Here is a 15,569-nt window from a genome sequence, read left to right on the forward strand (position 1 = left end):
CATATCACTGAGCTATCGTCCCTTTCTCTATATATCTGGTAAGACATACAATCGAACAGGGATTGTGTATATCTGGAAAGTCTTATGGGTATCTGGAATACCCCTGTACTTTTTTTTCCACACTGGCACACACATTTACACTTGTGAACACAAGACAGATTCAAACCACTTGTAAATTAGGGATTATGACCCTTCCTTTGCTCGTCTGTCTGGATTTCCTCATCTCGTCCTCTCTCACACAATCACGGACGCGTACAGAAACACACTGGTCCCAGGAGACGTCGGAGTGTATTAAAGAAGGCATCGCACGTTCATTCTCTCCCTGCCTAAATCTGGGCAGGGCCGGAATTCATCACAGGATCAAACCTGTTTCTCATCAAACCCAAGAAAGTGTAGCTAATGCAATTTCACTAAGTCACTGCTTGACTTGATTGCATGTGGGCTGGGAGCGCATGCTAAAGCACCACTGGGGGCTGGATGGGTGTCACTGTGTGAGTGAGTGTGAGCATATGGTATTTTTGTAGTTTTGGTTGATCTATTTGTTTTAGGCTCTCTGTGTCAGTACGCAAGTCACAACTTTGTGTGTATGTGCATATATATTTGTACCTGTCTGTTTCTCCTCCTTTAATCTGTGGATGTTTTTATGGATAGAAGTTGTGTGTCGTGTGTGCTCAGGTGTGTGTGTGTGTTGAAGACGAAGCAATGGTCCTCATGGGGGATTTCAGGCAGATTTGGCCACATTAGAATGTGTAACTTCTTCCTCCCCAGCCTTCAGTTGCCGTCCCACTGAGCACCACACCTCCACACACCCCTCCCAGTAATCCTGGATCAGACCACACATCAAGGAACACAAATGCAGTAAGACACTCATCCAAATAACACTAACGGATCCTCAAGCACACACATGCAAACACACAAGCTCTCGCAAACAAAGTCACACTTTTACGCATTGTGGTGAGAGAGGGCTGGCAGCAGTTTGGTGGCATCCTGACCTGAAACCGGAGCCACCCTGTCACGTCTAGACAACTCTGAAGAATCACATGCATATTAATGCCGGACTAATTAATATTCATCAGTACTATAACCCGTTGGCAGCTGGTCCCAGACCCCATGGATCAATGGGGTCTCTTCCTGGCTCCTTTGTTTGACACGGATGCAGATGTTTAGAGCATGAAATTAAATTGGTCACTGTCATTGGGAATACATACATGGTAGTCAATTTGTGTGTGTGTGTGTGTGTGTGTGAGTGTGTTTGAGTGTGTGTGTGTGTGTGTGTGTTTTGTGTGTTTTGTGTAGTTGCTGGTAAGTCATGGCTCTTGGAGCAAACGAGTAATGCTAACTTTCCCCAGAGTCTGTGACATGTTGATGTTATTCATGGGAACTTGAGTGTTTGCAAGTTGATGATGAGGAAACAAAAGTTTAGCCAGCTCTTTCCATGTTGATGATGACAGAGAGAGGGTGAGAGAGAGAGCGATAGGGAGAGATAGAGAACATGAGGTAGAGAGGGAGAAAGAGCGAGAGAGAGTGTTGGCGGCAGCTTTGTTTAGGAGCCTGTAATTGAGTCTTAATTGAATTGGCACCAAAGGAGGGAAGAATGGATGGAGAGAGAGAGAGAAAGAGAGAGTCTGAGTGAATTGGACCCCATCTCTGTCTCTACTTAACAACACGAATGTGGGTTTACCGTGCAGGCAAATTTCATGGCAACAGATCACAATCAGAAACCCTCGATTTGAAAGTTTTGGATGGAATGAAAGCTTCCCTTGTCATTTTAATGAAATACGGAGAGTGTTGTCTCCCCTACGTTTCAAATGAAACTTGTTCCATTAGAAATGTATTCTGGAGCCCAGCACAGGGAACAATGGGTTGATATACATTTGAATGCAAGGCTAGGCAGGCTGCACAGGTAATGCGGAGCAGGCTTTCGCACTATTGTGGGCTGTCTTTGTGTTGTATCACAGTAGCTTTGCAGGGCTGTATAGAACATGGAAATGAAACACAAGAAAACTGCAGATCAAGGCTTTGTGCCCAACTGAAATCTCACCATTTCAGAACACACACATCCACACTATGATCCACACACACATCCTTACCCATTTCAAAACCATATTAAAGTAACTTGGGTCACCACCTTATTTGATTTCTGTCCAGTGTTTCCACTTACTTTCTGCACTTCATTCATCTATACTACATTTCAACTGCTCAAAATTTCACAGTTATTCTTACAAAGTCCTAAAATCTTTGAATCAAACTCTTTTTTAAAGCTTTTCCCACACATGGAGTTGAATTCTTAATATATCAGACTCTCTTGGTTTTGAATACAGAAAGTTATTTATTGCACTGTTGTACTTCTTGTCATAACCATAAACCTAAATCAAGAAATTCTAATGAACAACATTGTCTCGACTGCATAGAGACAGGAATGCCACCACCATCCTGCTCCCCTTCTCCTATTCTTATTCATCAACCAATCACAATTTGCTTGTGAACACTGTATGAACCAATTGTAAACGTGTGTGCATGCATTCATGCGTAGTATTCTTTCAAAACTTTTATACATGCACGCACACACACACAAAGACAATTCTGTTGCTCTGCAGTTTGCTGTATCGACAACAAGCCGCAATTTCTCCTCCATCAATTATATTGATTACTTCAGGATGAGTAGAGGTAATGAGCTTTGGTGTTCTTTCTTTCCCCTATGATCTCCCCTCTTCCCCTGTCTGAGCCCCAGCACCCCTCCCCTTTTTTGTTACATGGCAATGATTTTCTGATTAACCCTGTTAGCTGTGGGGTTTACCCACACAGCGACGCAAGGGTATGGATGAGTGTGGGCACGTGGGATGCATTTAGATTTGTGATGGAGAGCTACGCTGACTGAGTGATGTGTTTATTACAGCTGAATGTGTAGACGCAGAACAATATGAGAGTTGAAAAAAAATTTAATTAATAGAGGAAACATAATTTTTTAGATGCCCCTTCCAGGGAAATCAAGAGTTTAGGGTCACCTGCAGAGGAGCACCTTTGGGGTTGGTTGGAATTTTGTTGAAGACGCAGCGTGGTGATGATTGCTGAAGTTTTGAGTCTGGGTGGGCCAGTTGAGAGCAGATCTTCAGAATCCCCTCAATCTTCTTAATGTCATGATCCACACATATCCATTTATCATACTGTGCAGTTAAAGTAAACCCCCCAAACAACACTACTATGTATTAATGTCCGTTTTCACATGTTTGATTCAGTCATGTCCTGCTTCCTGTGTTCTAGGTGGCGCTGATGACAACTTGATTGAAGGAGGAGAAATGAAGTTTGTGTGTAAACAAGGAGCGAGGAACATCACTGTGATCTTCCAGCCTCTTCTCAGGTACAGCACTGAGTGATACACTTAACATCCAGACAAAAACAGATTTGAACGTGGTCTCAGGATGTGTTTGTGGTTCAGCAGAAATGTGATCAGCAACACAAAGCGGCAGGACGTATACAGTCACTCGTCTGCTTTCTGATGTTCTCAGTTGTTGGTATGGTACTGCCTACTGTGTGAGTCACTGCTGAAGTATCAGTGTGATGACTATGAACAGAGTGGAGTCACAAGAAAAGATATATTCTATTTTTTTATATTTATATATATATATATATATATATATATATAGTTTTGCAAATTATGTTATGCAAGTGAATAAGTCATGGCAAATCTCTATGACTACCAAAGATGTCGTGATATACTAAAGCACTTTCCTGCAGTGGACAAAAGCAAAAAACAATTCTAATTTCCAACAATATATTGACTTTATCTGATCACGTTAAAATAAAGTTAATAAAAAAACTCCTGTTTTTGGAATAATTTGGACGATTCCAAGAGCTATGTGTTAAATGGCCTCTTGTGTCATACTCATTGGCCTGGCCACAAGACATGTGAAGTCAGGGGACATGAGTCAATACCAGTAAAATGTAAACTAATTATATTACAGAGCCTCTTAGTGACTGTCTATTGATTTCAACCTTTTTAATGTTTGGAGGGTTATCATAAATCAAACATGATGTAATATACTGTACCCTCAGTTCAAAATGTTTTGTTGATAGCCTCCAGGAATTGGGTTCGACTACCACCCTTGCTTTTATTTCCCATTAAATTTGAGTATTCTGAAGGGTTGTCTTTGTGGTAATGTTCTGTATGTGTGCTAGTTTTCTATACAGTGCTGTGGTCCCAGTAGAGTAGTGTAAATCTAATAGTGAAGCAATTTAATTGAATTGGCCTCCGTGCAGTGATACATTACCTTCTAGGATCCATTAAACAGAGATGCTTCCTATTTCCACACTATGGTGCTTGGCATACATTTCTACAGCTTTAACATGATGATGCATATTTTTAATGCATAGGAGCAGAATAAAAGTTTCTCTTTAGCAAGCACTTTGTTCATCCCTTGAATTTGCATAAAGTTGGTGAGTTAATGGCAGAAGTGTGAGTAACGAGTTACATTTACTCTCGTTAGTGTAACAAAGAGTCTTTTTTATCTACTTTTTACTTTTTGGTGCATTTTAAAAAATCAGTAATTTTACTTTTAAGTATTTTTTAATTCAAGTATTTTACTTAATTTGCTACATTTACAGTTGAAATTATTACAGAGTAGAAACAAAAGTCACAGGCACATGCTGGGTGTGGCTAAACGATAATTGCTAAAATAATGATGGTGGATCCTTCTTTTGGATAATCCATATTGTGACTGCAGCGGTGATAGAGCTCGGTGTTTGAAAACTTGGGGGAGAACAGTGAGACCAGACTGGTTATATTTTGCGTTGAGAATTAACTAGCAGAGAAGTTGGATATGGAGCAGATTGTAGAGGACTTTGTGTTGCACAAGACTCACAGAGTGACATTCAGACAGGCGAGTGCAACGAATGACGGATTGCTGTAACTCACTGTACAGAGGAGAACATCAACAACTATTGTGTTGCCTAGCAACGTAGCATTTTGTCTGTGTTTGTCGGCTGCAGCCGCTGTGGAGTTTATGTTGTTTATACATCTCCGCCTTTTCTGCTGCTTTATCCTGTTTTTATCCTTCTGTTAAAGTGGCAGCTGTTTGATTTATGTAGCTTAATATTGCTACATAAAGTCTATGGACTCCTGCGGTCATGTATAATTATCAGCTGTATGCACAGGCTGCAGAGTGCCTGACTGGAATTTATTGGTTGTTTCCAGTACAGTTCCACCTGGGATTGGTGTATATGCTTTGAAATACCAATGCATATGCACCTGGTAGCCTAAATATGTTCTTCTTTCATTTAATAGTTTTATCATCTTTTATTATTATTATCACCATATAACATTTTTACCCCTCCTAGTCCCCTTTTAAAAATGAAATGCAGCAACGTTTCCTCAGAGTACATATTAACTGACTTATTTTGTACTTTTATCATGGGAACATTTACTACACAAGTAATTTTACTTCTAGAGTAGAATTCTCTTAAACAACAGTACTCTTACTTCACTACAATTTACTCCCTCCATCCCTGGTTAACAGATGTTTTCACTATAAAAGTATCTTGAATACTCAGCCAGTGGAGATCTACAGCTGCACACAGGTCACCTGGGAGGACCTGCATTACGACATGGCTAACTGCAGTGCTGTTTGACTCTACAACATTTTTTAATCTCTACTGGCAACTGAATGATGTGTATATCTTGTCTACTAAAGTATATGGAATCACAGAACATCAGCCGATTAAATTAGTTTGCACTCAAGCTAGATTGCACTTCATCTATCAGATCCATTTCTGCTCTTCATCACATCCCTACTAATCTAAGATGTATTGTCAGTTGTCATTTTGGCTTTTGTGTGACTGATTGATGCTCTTTGAAAGCAAATGACTGGTTTCAGAAAGTGAGGACTACAGTGTGTTTTTATGTGTGTGTGGAGGCATGTGTTTATGCATGTTTTTTCTCTTTCTTTGCTGGTGGTTGACTGTGTTTATGTCCCTTCGCTAATGTTTTGGCCTTTTTCTCTCAGTTTCTCTCTCTGTCCCCCCCTCTAGCGCACGTCCCTAGTCTCTCTGACACACACACACATGATGACGTTCAACTCCTGTTCACTGTGTGTCTGGCCAAGCTTTTGTCTGAACAAATGACCAAAAATAAAACGGTGACTAGCTCTCAGCCTACCTCTCCCATGTTGTCTGTAATGGTTCATATCAATCACACCAAACTGCCTCGCACACAGGGCTCTCTTCTCTTTCTCCCTCCCTCCGACCTGCCCTCTCTAGACTTCTAGTGCCAATGGAGCACTGTTGCTTGCAGATGGTTTTCTAATGGCAAAGCTCTGGCACTCCGCTGATGGATCACAACACCTCCAGCAGCCAGCCATGCAACTCATGGCAGCTTTAATGACAGAAGCAGTTGGGGGTTGCAGCACAGGAAAGCAGTGGTGTGTGTGGCAATGTGTAGGCGTATGAGACAACAGGGTCTTAATGTTTGATTGCAAATGGCTTTTGCCTTTTCTCCCCCTAAATCAAGTGTGCTTTATATTGTTTTTGTGCGTTTGGGGCCTGTATCACAAAGTAATCACCATTTCTCCTTATGTCATATTAAGCACTCCGCTTCTGGTTCAGATGATGATGATGCATGCATGTGATTGGCTTGCAAAATAGGAAACGCAATGCAAAGGCACTTTAGGTATCTTTGAAGTTTCTCCATCCTGTTACATTTGCTTATGTTAACTTGGAGAAGGCCCAGTATTCCCAGTGGGTTCTATATTGTGGGATTATGGGGTATCAGTGCCATTCCAATGAGCTATCCAGTCCTTGTATAGCACAAGTGAGAGCTTTGTCTGTGCACTGACCCATAAGTCAAGCTCCTGGGGTAACCAAGTCTTTTCTTGTTACCTATTCTGTTTTGGACAGAATATCTAGAAGCAGCCAAAGAAAGAATATTGCATATCTCTGATCCAGAGTATGCTGGAGGGATTATGTATCCAACCTGGTCTTTGAAGGCCTCAGCGTCCCCCGGGGAGAGCTGGAGGAGGTGGCTGAGGAGGAGGACATCTGGGCTACCTTGGTTAGCCTGCTGCCTTCAACCTATACCTGGCTAAATGCTAGAAAATGTATGGATTATAATGAGAAGAGGGCGTGTGTGGAGTAGAATCTTCTAATATAGTTACTATGTTTCTTTCCTCCTTTCTTTCTACATTTATATTGACCTTGTACATATGCCATTCTAAAACAGTGTACAATATGTATACAATATGTATATCTGTTTCGATTCTATATACTTCATATTGTGAGGTAGGCCCTTTGCTACAATGTAACCAGATGTGTCAGGCTGTCGAGTATATGTCTTTAAGGATGCTCACACAAATATGGGGCAGACAGGGGAGTGTTTGTGCATGTAGCAGCCAATTTACTTTGACTTGTGGGGTCTCCTGCTGACATTTGGGTGATATTTACACCCCTTGCTCTGGATGAGTTTGGCATTTTGAAAAGCTTCAACAGGCCCCTAATCTCTTCCTCGTTCACCATGCACAGAATGACCAGGCATGGCCATGCCTCTGGATGTCTGCTATATTTGTAGCTGTGTGGCTGTCTGTATGTGTTTTTGTGTGCATTTACACATGCGGTTCACACCATATGATCACTGTTTAATTAGAGCCAATGCACAGACACTCGCAGTCACTCTCTCTCACACACACACACACACACACACAACACACACACACACACACACACACACACACACTGTGAGCTGTGATTGACATAATGCACGGGAATACCAAACCCTAAAACTGTTATCCCTCAAACAGTCATCAGTCATTTAAACTTGTGGACTTCAATCCAATCCAATCCTCCAATCTGCCAGAACCCACAAGTATAGTGGGCTCTAGTTTTTCGACCCCACTAATATAGTAAAACAAGTCGACATGCACAGTCCATGTACACACAACTAAATGTAGTATTTTTTTGTAAATCAAACTTAACCACCGACACCGAGATGACTGTTATATTTCCCTCTCAACTGAAAGCATAGTTTTTTAAATAAATAATAAAATGTACTATTATTGAAATGCCTACAGAAAGCTCTGCTTCCAACTCTAAAGCTGTAGAATTTTAAATTTAAATCTGTAAAACTGCAAGTATGTTATGAAGTCTCTCCTGTGCCTTTTTCAACTCTTCAATATTCATTACCAATCTTATGTTTTAAAAGGCAGAAATTTTGCTTGTTTGTTATTAACCAAATGGTCAAATCATGTTGAATCAAGAAGTATTTCCACAAGGTCGTCTGGACAATTTAAATTGCCTTTGCTTTGACTGCTAAATAGCTGGTACTTTAGAGAGAGTCATACTGGACCCATGGAAACCTGGGAGCACTTGTGATTGTTTTCACTAAAATATTATCATAACCAATACGGATGACGGCCAGATATCGGAAAATAATAAGTAATAATAATTTAAGAAAACCACATTTTTCTTTATTACCTCAAAGTCATCAACTTTGCTTGCTGAAGGGCTTAATGTAATAGCAACAGAATTGTGCTTTGCTATTTTCCATTCGAACTGAATTCATTTAGCCTTTAATCTAGCTGTTTTTTAATTATTAGTCCTGACTCCAAATAGGTTCTTGGCTGGAACTTTAAAGTTAACTGTAGGGCTGTTTCGTTTGAACAATTCTGTCATCTTACAAAACACTTTACTGCGTCTTATCCGAATTTTACTCAAAGCAATTTCGTATGTGCATGTGAGTGCATGTTATTATTTGTCTGTGCATATGTGTACCAAAACATAAAGGAGGCTTAGAATTATCCCTCTGGTCCTCAGATAATGTCAGACTGGTGGGTGAGCTGGAATGAACACTTCACTGTGTTTAACAGTTGATTGAGTGCAGAGCTCTCTGTGTGCACACGCAGCATTAGCTTATTAAAAGTACTTGTGTTGATGTGCAGATACTTGAATGCATACAAGGTTTACTTGAAGTTGGTTTTACTGTAAGTTTCCATGGTTGAGTGAAAAAGTACATGGGAGAGAGTAGAGTCAGAAGGTCAGAGATTGACAGAGTGTGCTCGGGGGAAGAAGAGAGGGAAGGACAATGGAACAAGTGATGAAAGGAATAAGAAGCAAATGGAGAGATGGATGACAGGAAAAGGACAGAAGGGCTCAGCCTCCCACCACTGTCGCCTGTGGTGAAAACGACACACACCGCGACTCTGCACTAATTTCACACTCTCATTAACTCCCCTCCTGAGCAGCATATACACACCAAGACATAGAAAGAGCAAGAGTTAGAGGAGAAATCAACCCTCTTTAAAGAGGTTTTTAAAATATTTTTGAGATTTTTCTCAAACGATTTAGATGAAACTTTCACTGTTGAATTCTCAGAAGGCCTGTGAAATACACTCAGTAATTAAGTAAGGGAACACACCCAGTGTTTAAAAAAACACTGAAGCACAAGATCAAAAATCTTTTACAATACATCCCAACAGCAAGATTTGTTTGATCAACAAGTCATTGTTTAGATGATTTCGTGACAAGACCACCGAGTTGCCCTGTATGTGACCTTTTTCAAACATGCGAATTCCCACTGCAGCAGAACTGAAAATGGCAAAAATAATTTGTGGTTGAACCCTAACCTTCATTTAGTCAGGCATCAGCTTCATAATTACTGGTGAAGAATTCAGTTTTCCTTCAACAGTAACATCTGTAGTCGACCTCAAAGAGGTGTCTCCACATTGGCTATTAAAATGCAGCATGGACGTCTTGTCTTAAGTCTTACTCACACATACATGCACGCACTGCTTTGCTCTGCCAGCCCTTGCTCTCTTTTCTAATCTTTTCTCACTCATTCAGGAGGATTTTCCTCAATAAATAGCATCCTCTCTCTCTCTCTTTCTCTCTCCTTCTCTCTCTCTCTCTTTCTCTCTCCTTCTCTCTCTCTCTCTCTCTCTCTCTCTAACCCACACCCATTAAAAAGGTAATTTAGAGAGAGAGATAAAGAAGGCAGAAGAAAGAAACCAACAACAGAGAGAAGAGAGTAGATTGGAAGCAATGAAAGAAAAAAAACAAAAAGATGATAAAAAGGAAACAAACAGACAGGTGGAATGAGAATAGAATGAGATAAGACCAAAGAGGAAGAAAGAAAATGCAGAGGAATAGAAAGGCTCTTAGATTGCATGTATTCTGGGTGGCAAGTTAGCTTGCTTTGAATTCAGGTTGCTTATATATACATATGCACATCACTCATACAGCTACAGTGGAGTGTACATGGGGTTGAAATGGAAAGAGAGGATGGCAAAACCACTAAACAGTGAAGTGTAACCAGTATGTATTGGAAAATTGATCAGAGATTTGTCAACATGCTTTGTAAAATGTCTCAAAAGTCTGTACAGTTTTGAGAATTTTGCAAACATTATATGCTCTGGTGGTGTATGTGGTGTCTGTTCGTTGGAGTGTCCTGCTAGGTTTTCAGAAAATCACCAACTTCAGCTAATTTACTTACTGATCAAAAGTCCCACATGGACTCTTGTGTACAACCTAGCCTGTATTCTGAGTAACAGTATCAGTGTCAGTGTGCAAAACATACAATGGTACCATAGAATATTGAAATACCAACTTTCCTATTCATTCAGACAGGCAGCAGGGCATGTCATTTTCAGGGTATTAGTTCTTCATTAAATATTACTTAAAATAAGAATTAAAGTATTATTGATGTTTTAATTAGCTACAGCCATTCAAAAGTTGAAACAATTCAGTTCATGGGAAATTGAATTGAATTGACAATGAATCTTTAAACTGAATCTCAGTAGAATTGCATCAGTGATTATATTGTTCTTGCATTGGATGTGCAGTATGTGTCTGTTATATACTTGCATATTGCCTGAGAGGGATAGCTATGCACTCCTGTTGAATAGTAAATAATGCAGCAATTTATGGAAACTATACCCAAGCAAACTAAAATGACGACCAAGAGAGAGAGACAGATACCTACATGGAGGGGAAGTAAAAGAATGTGTATGGAAAAGTAAAGCTGTTGGATGTGTGCAGAATACAGTGCCAGTTTGCCATGAATCTGTCAGGTGCTCCTACCTGTCACTGGCAGCAGCACTGCTGTGTCTTTATTCTTTTATCTCTCTGATGCCCTCCCCACAGGACAACACACACACGCACACCATACACACACATGTTGTAAATAATACTGCCGGTTTATTGCTTCCCAAAAGTGCAACTTCAGCCACTTTCCAGTGAGGTGCAGAGTTTTCAATCTCCTCATGTCTTACAAGCACACACATGCACAAAGACGGACATACGCACTGTGGGCATGAAAACTGCATACACACACACACACACACACACACACACACACACACACACACACACACACCCCAGATATTGTGCAGGAGATTAGATCCATCATTGCGGGGGTCTTTTCTCTAGCTATAGAAGGTGGATAAACTCTTTGATTGTGTTTATCCATCCCATAATGGAATCAGACTCGGTTCCCAGGGCAACCTGTCCAGCAGACTCGTCTAGCAGACAGTCGTCAGTCGGAGCTTAAGGGGGTCTAGTTTGTCTGAACGCTCAGCAGTAGACTTCTTATGAAGTCGGCTTTGAAGGTCCCTGAGGTTTCGGTTCTATGTGGGGAAAAATAGCAGATACTGGGAATTGTTGCCTGGTCAGATTAGAGACAGAAATTGTGCTAGGACACAAAGACAGACATTTATATATACGTAAGAGACACACACACACATACACACACACACACACACACAAACACACACGCGGATAGGTCTTTGAAGCTTGTCCAGATGACCAGGTCATAATCACACAGATGTTCACACAGTCATGCTGTCCCCATCAATGTTGTCCCCCGCAGTGCCTGATTGTCTCTGATTGGTTGTTTTTTGAAAGAGATTAGATTGTATTCTCGAGAGATTTGTAGGTCCGTGTGTGTGTCTTGGTGTATTGTGTTACCAACAATAATTTAATGAAATGAAAGTCTCTGTTTTTTTTTTTTGTTTTTTTTTTTTGTTTTTGTTTTTTTTGAGTGTACGATAATTTAATTAAGCCTAATATGGTTCTTCAGACCTGTTGCTATGAAAGGACAGAAGTGGGAGGACAGAATGCCCTTAATGCTCATCGAATGAATGCCAGAGGGAGCTGGGGCCAAGAAGAGAATTAGTGAAACCACAATGAAGAGATGTTTTCACCATGTTTTGCTTTCTGCCACGTCTCTCAGTCTTCTATTTGTCTCTATTTTTCTGTTATTAACTACATTTTTCAGGGATGTAATCGCCCTCCTCAAAGATAGAAAAACAGGACAGAGTTTTACTAAAAAAACAACATCCTGACAAAATCATATAAAATATTTCTAAAGAACTGTATTCTGTGTTTCCTATGTTCTCCTGCCCTTCTGAGAGTAATGTCAAGGTGAAGACACTGCTGGAGATGGGTGATTTACAGATATTGTCTTGTTACTGTCCCACACACTTTCTTCTGTTTTTCTCCTTTGAATTCAGCCTCAGTCGTCTGTCTTTCCTCTTTCCATCTTTCTATCCCTTGACAACATGAGCTGCCACTCTGTGTTACTGTCACATGAGCGAGCTCCAGCCCTCACATCACAGCAGCCTTTGATTGGCCAGGCCTTTCCAGGTCGGTGAGCTGCTGCCTGATAATAACCTTGTTTGATTGCTGGAGCAGAGATGTAATTGATTGATCTGCTCACCCTGTCTGGGGCTCGGCTTCTGAAGTAGCCTCACGTGTGTGTGTGTGTGTGTGTGTGGGGGTAGAAGTGGGGGGGTTGGTTGATTGTTGAGGGGAGTTTAGATAAGCATACATGCACACACAAACCTCGACTCACAACGCAGATCAAATCACACACACACACACACACACACACACACACACACACACACATGTACCCTCACACTTCTGTTATTGTATAGTATAATATTCAGTGAGTACCAGTGTTGTGCAGATGAGGGAGAATGTGGAGGGAGTTTGTTTTTTAAACTCTTCCCAGCACATCTGCCCTGTGTATCTCTCTAAACAAACCCCACCAACCAATAAACAAGTCATTAAACCTCATTAAAATTCTCCAACTCCCTCTGAAAGGATTGTTTGTGATCTCCTAATTGGTGGTTACATAAGTTAGTCCATCTTTCTAGATAGTTAATTATTCTCAAAGATAGATGGTCTCAACTCAATGCAGCATCTAATCCAATAGTGGCTAAACAGACTCCAGGCAGGTCTCCAAGACAGTGTTGCACAGTTCATAATTAGAGTTGGAGAATGTTTGTCCTTTAGTGGGTATGTGTGGGTAACATCAAGGTCTAAAGGTACACTAAGGTTATGGTTAGTGTTTTTGTGTCACATTATGTTGTCACTTTCTCTCCCTCCCTAACTAATTTGCTTGGTTTTATTTATTATTGGAATATCCAGATAATGGCCATACTTGTCTCATGAGGCAGAACAGGCCAGTTGTTGGACATAGAGTTTATTTGAAGCTCATGTCTTTGATTTGTACATTTGGGGTAATTATGCCTCTGGCTCTGCTCATCTTCCTGTGGTTTTGAGGGGTTCACTTTGGTGTTGTGTTTACATTTATTTTCCAAAAACATTTTGAGTCTGGCTCAGTACAGATGATTTCTTTCAGATAGGGTTTCTAACTCTTGATATAAAAGTAACCAAATACGACTCTCCTATGTCCAAATTGAATCATCCAAAACCTAAACTGTGAGAAGAACAGCAAATCAAACTGTGTCTGAGAAGGACACAGCATACATTTTTGAAGGAGATGGATATTTCCTTCCTCCTCTATCAGTGATGGTTTGATCGCTGACCAGTCATGCTGGGCTCATGGTGTGCCTATTGAATGTGCAACCAGTAGAAAAGCCAAACGGGCAGATTGATTGAGTCTGTATGTCTCTCCTCTCCTCTCCTCTCCTCCCAAGGTTATCTGCAGTCAAAGGTTATGAAGTTAAATTCGTACAAGTAAGGCAGCAGTCCTGTTTCCTTCCATATCTCTAAATTCTAGTTTAGAAGAAGGAAAATCGATGCACATGTTCATCACTTCCCTTTAAAAGTTCTCCAACCCAGCATGAAGTACACGTGGTTTCTCCACTCGGCCCCATCTGCTCTCCTCTTTGTCACTGGAATAAGTGAAGCATGGGAAGTCAAGGGATAGAAACACTTCTGCAATAAAGTGTAACAACACTGAACTGCCAAGCTTTCCTCCAGGGCTGATGAGCAGCAAAAGTGTAAACACATTCACCATAGCCCCCTCTGCCTGTAAGTGGTCTCTTCTCTAAACCTGTTTGGCTAAATTCATTACATCCACCCGAAATAGACCTCACATCCACAACAATGAAGATTGGAGGGGAATTTCAACCAGAATAGGACAGAACAGACTCTAGGAGGAGAAAAACAACATGAGGGAGGCGCGGAGTGAAAGGAAAATGCGAAAATCCATTATGTTTGATGTTAGAGTCTCACCCTGGCAGCAAATGCTGGTGGAAAAACCCTGTGAAATGACATTAGGGGCGTCTTGTAATGTGATTTCTGCTATGTGTGAATATGAGATTTCTAATGGATTTGAGCACATTAGAGCAGTCTTTATCTGTAGTATTTATTCCCCCCTGGTTTCAAATGCAATTTGCTAAGTACAATGTTTCACTCTGCTCTAGCTCACTAGCTTTCTGGCTAGAAGGGATGTGGGGGAGGATTATATTATTTTTCTTTTTTTTTTGTGGGTGGTGCTGCATAAAGATATCATGATAAATATTCGAGGCCCATCATTTGTGACAAATTGGTATATTATGAGAAAGAGAGATCGTTTCTATAATATGTGCAGAGGTATGCGGAGAAGAATGGTTTCATCAGGAGTAGGATTCTGTGTAAGCGTGCGTGCATGTGTGTGTTTGTCCAGTGTTTTCATATTTGGCCATGTTTGTCAGCAATGCACATAAAAACTCAATGTTATTTCTAAGGATTAAAAGTGCGGAGAATGAAATGAATAGGGAAATGAATAAATGCAAAAGAAATGGATAAATTCCCCACACAAAGTCAGTGCTACATTTATTGAAAAACTATCAGAGGTGTAAAGTGAAAGCAAAACAAATTATTTTCATTCATTTACAAAAGTAATGCTTATGCCAAGCCTGTTAAAAAGGTTGACAAGTCAAGGCAGACTTGTTAACAAGTTCAGTTAGTACGATTTACTAGTTTGTTGACGTGAGAAGGTTCTGCTGTAGCTTTTCCTGATCAGACTTCTTGGTGCACTCTTCAACATGGTGCTGAGATTTCCACCTGCCCTTGTGATGAATGAACAGAGCAGTCTGGTGCAAGACTCCAAAGTTCTGAAAGGGTGCCATTTTCATAGCTCTCCTTCACTATCTAACACTGCTAACATTATAAAAAAGACAAAGACTCATGTTCGTCTTCAATTTTCCTGACACCCTAATATCTGTCTCTGACTGATTGGGGTCACGACACCCCTGATTAGCACGCACATTTACGTGTTCCTGCCAGCATTTCCGCAAATTGTCCCAAATCAGCCAATGTGGGGCACTCCGAGCTCTCTGCAGGCTTAATGAGCAAGA

General features: G+C 40.7%; 1 protein-coding gene across 2 annotated transcripts in view; it reads left to right on the plus strand.

Moving 5' to 3' along the window:
- Window positions 1–15,569, plus strand: part of exoc4 (exocyst complex component 4) — a 110,210-nt gene that overhangs the window by 38,890 nt on the left and 55,751 nt on the right. For both annotated transcript variants that reach the window (XM_056367680.1, XM_056367681.1), the window contains exon 11: window positions 3,262–3,358. In XM_056367680.1, coding sequence (XP_056223655.1) covers window positions 3,262–3,358 — 97 coding nt within the window. The remainder of the gene's footprint in view (window positions 1–3,261; window positions 3,359–15,569) is intronic.

This window comes from Seriola aureovittata, chromosome 22 (genome assembly GCF_021018895.1).
Source record: "Seriola aureovittata isolate HTS-2021-v1 ecotype China chromosome 22, ASM2101889v1, whole genome shotgun sequence".
NCBI lineage: Eukaryota > Metazoa > Chordata > Actinopteri > Carangiformes > Carangidae > Seriola > Seriola aureovittata.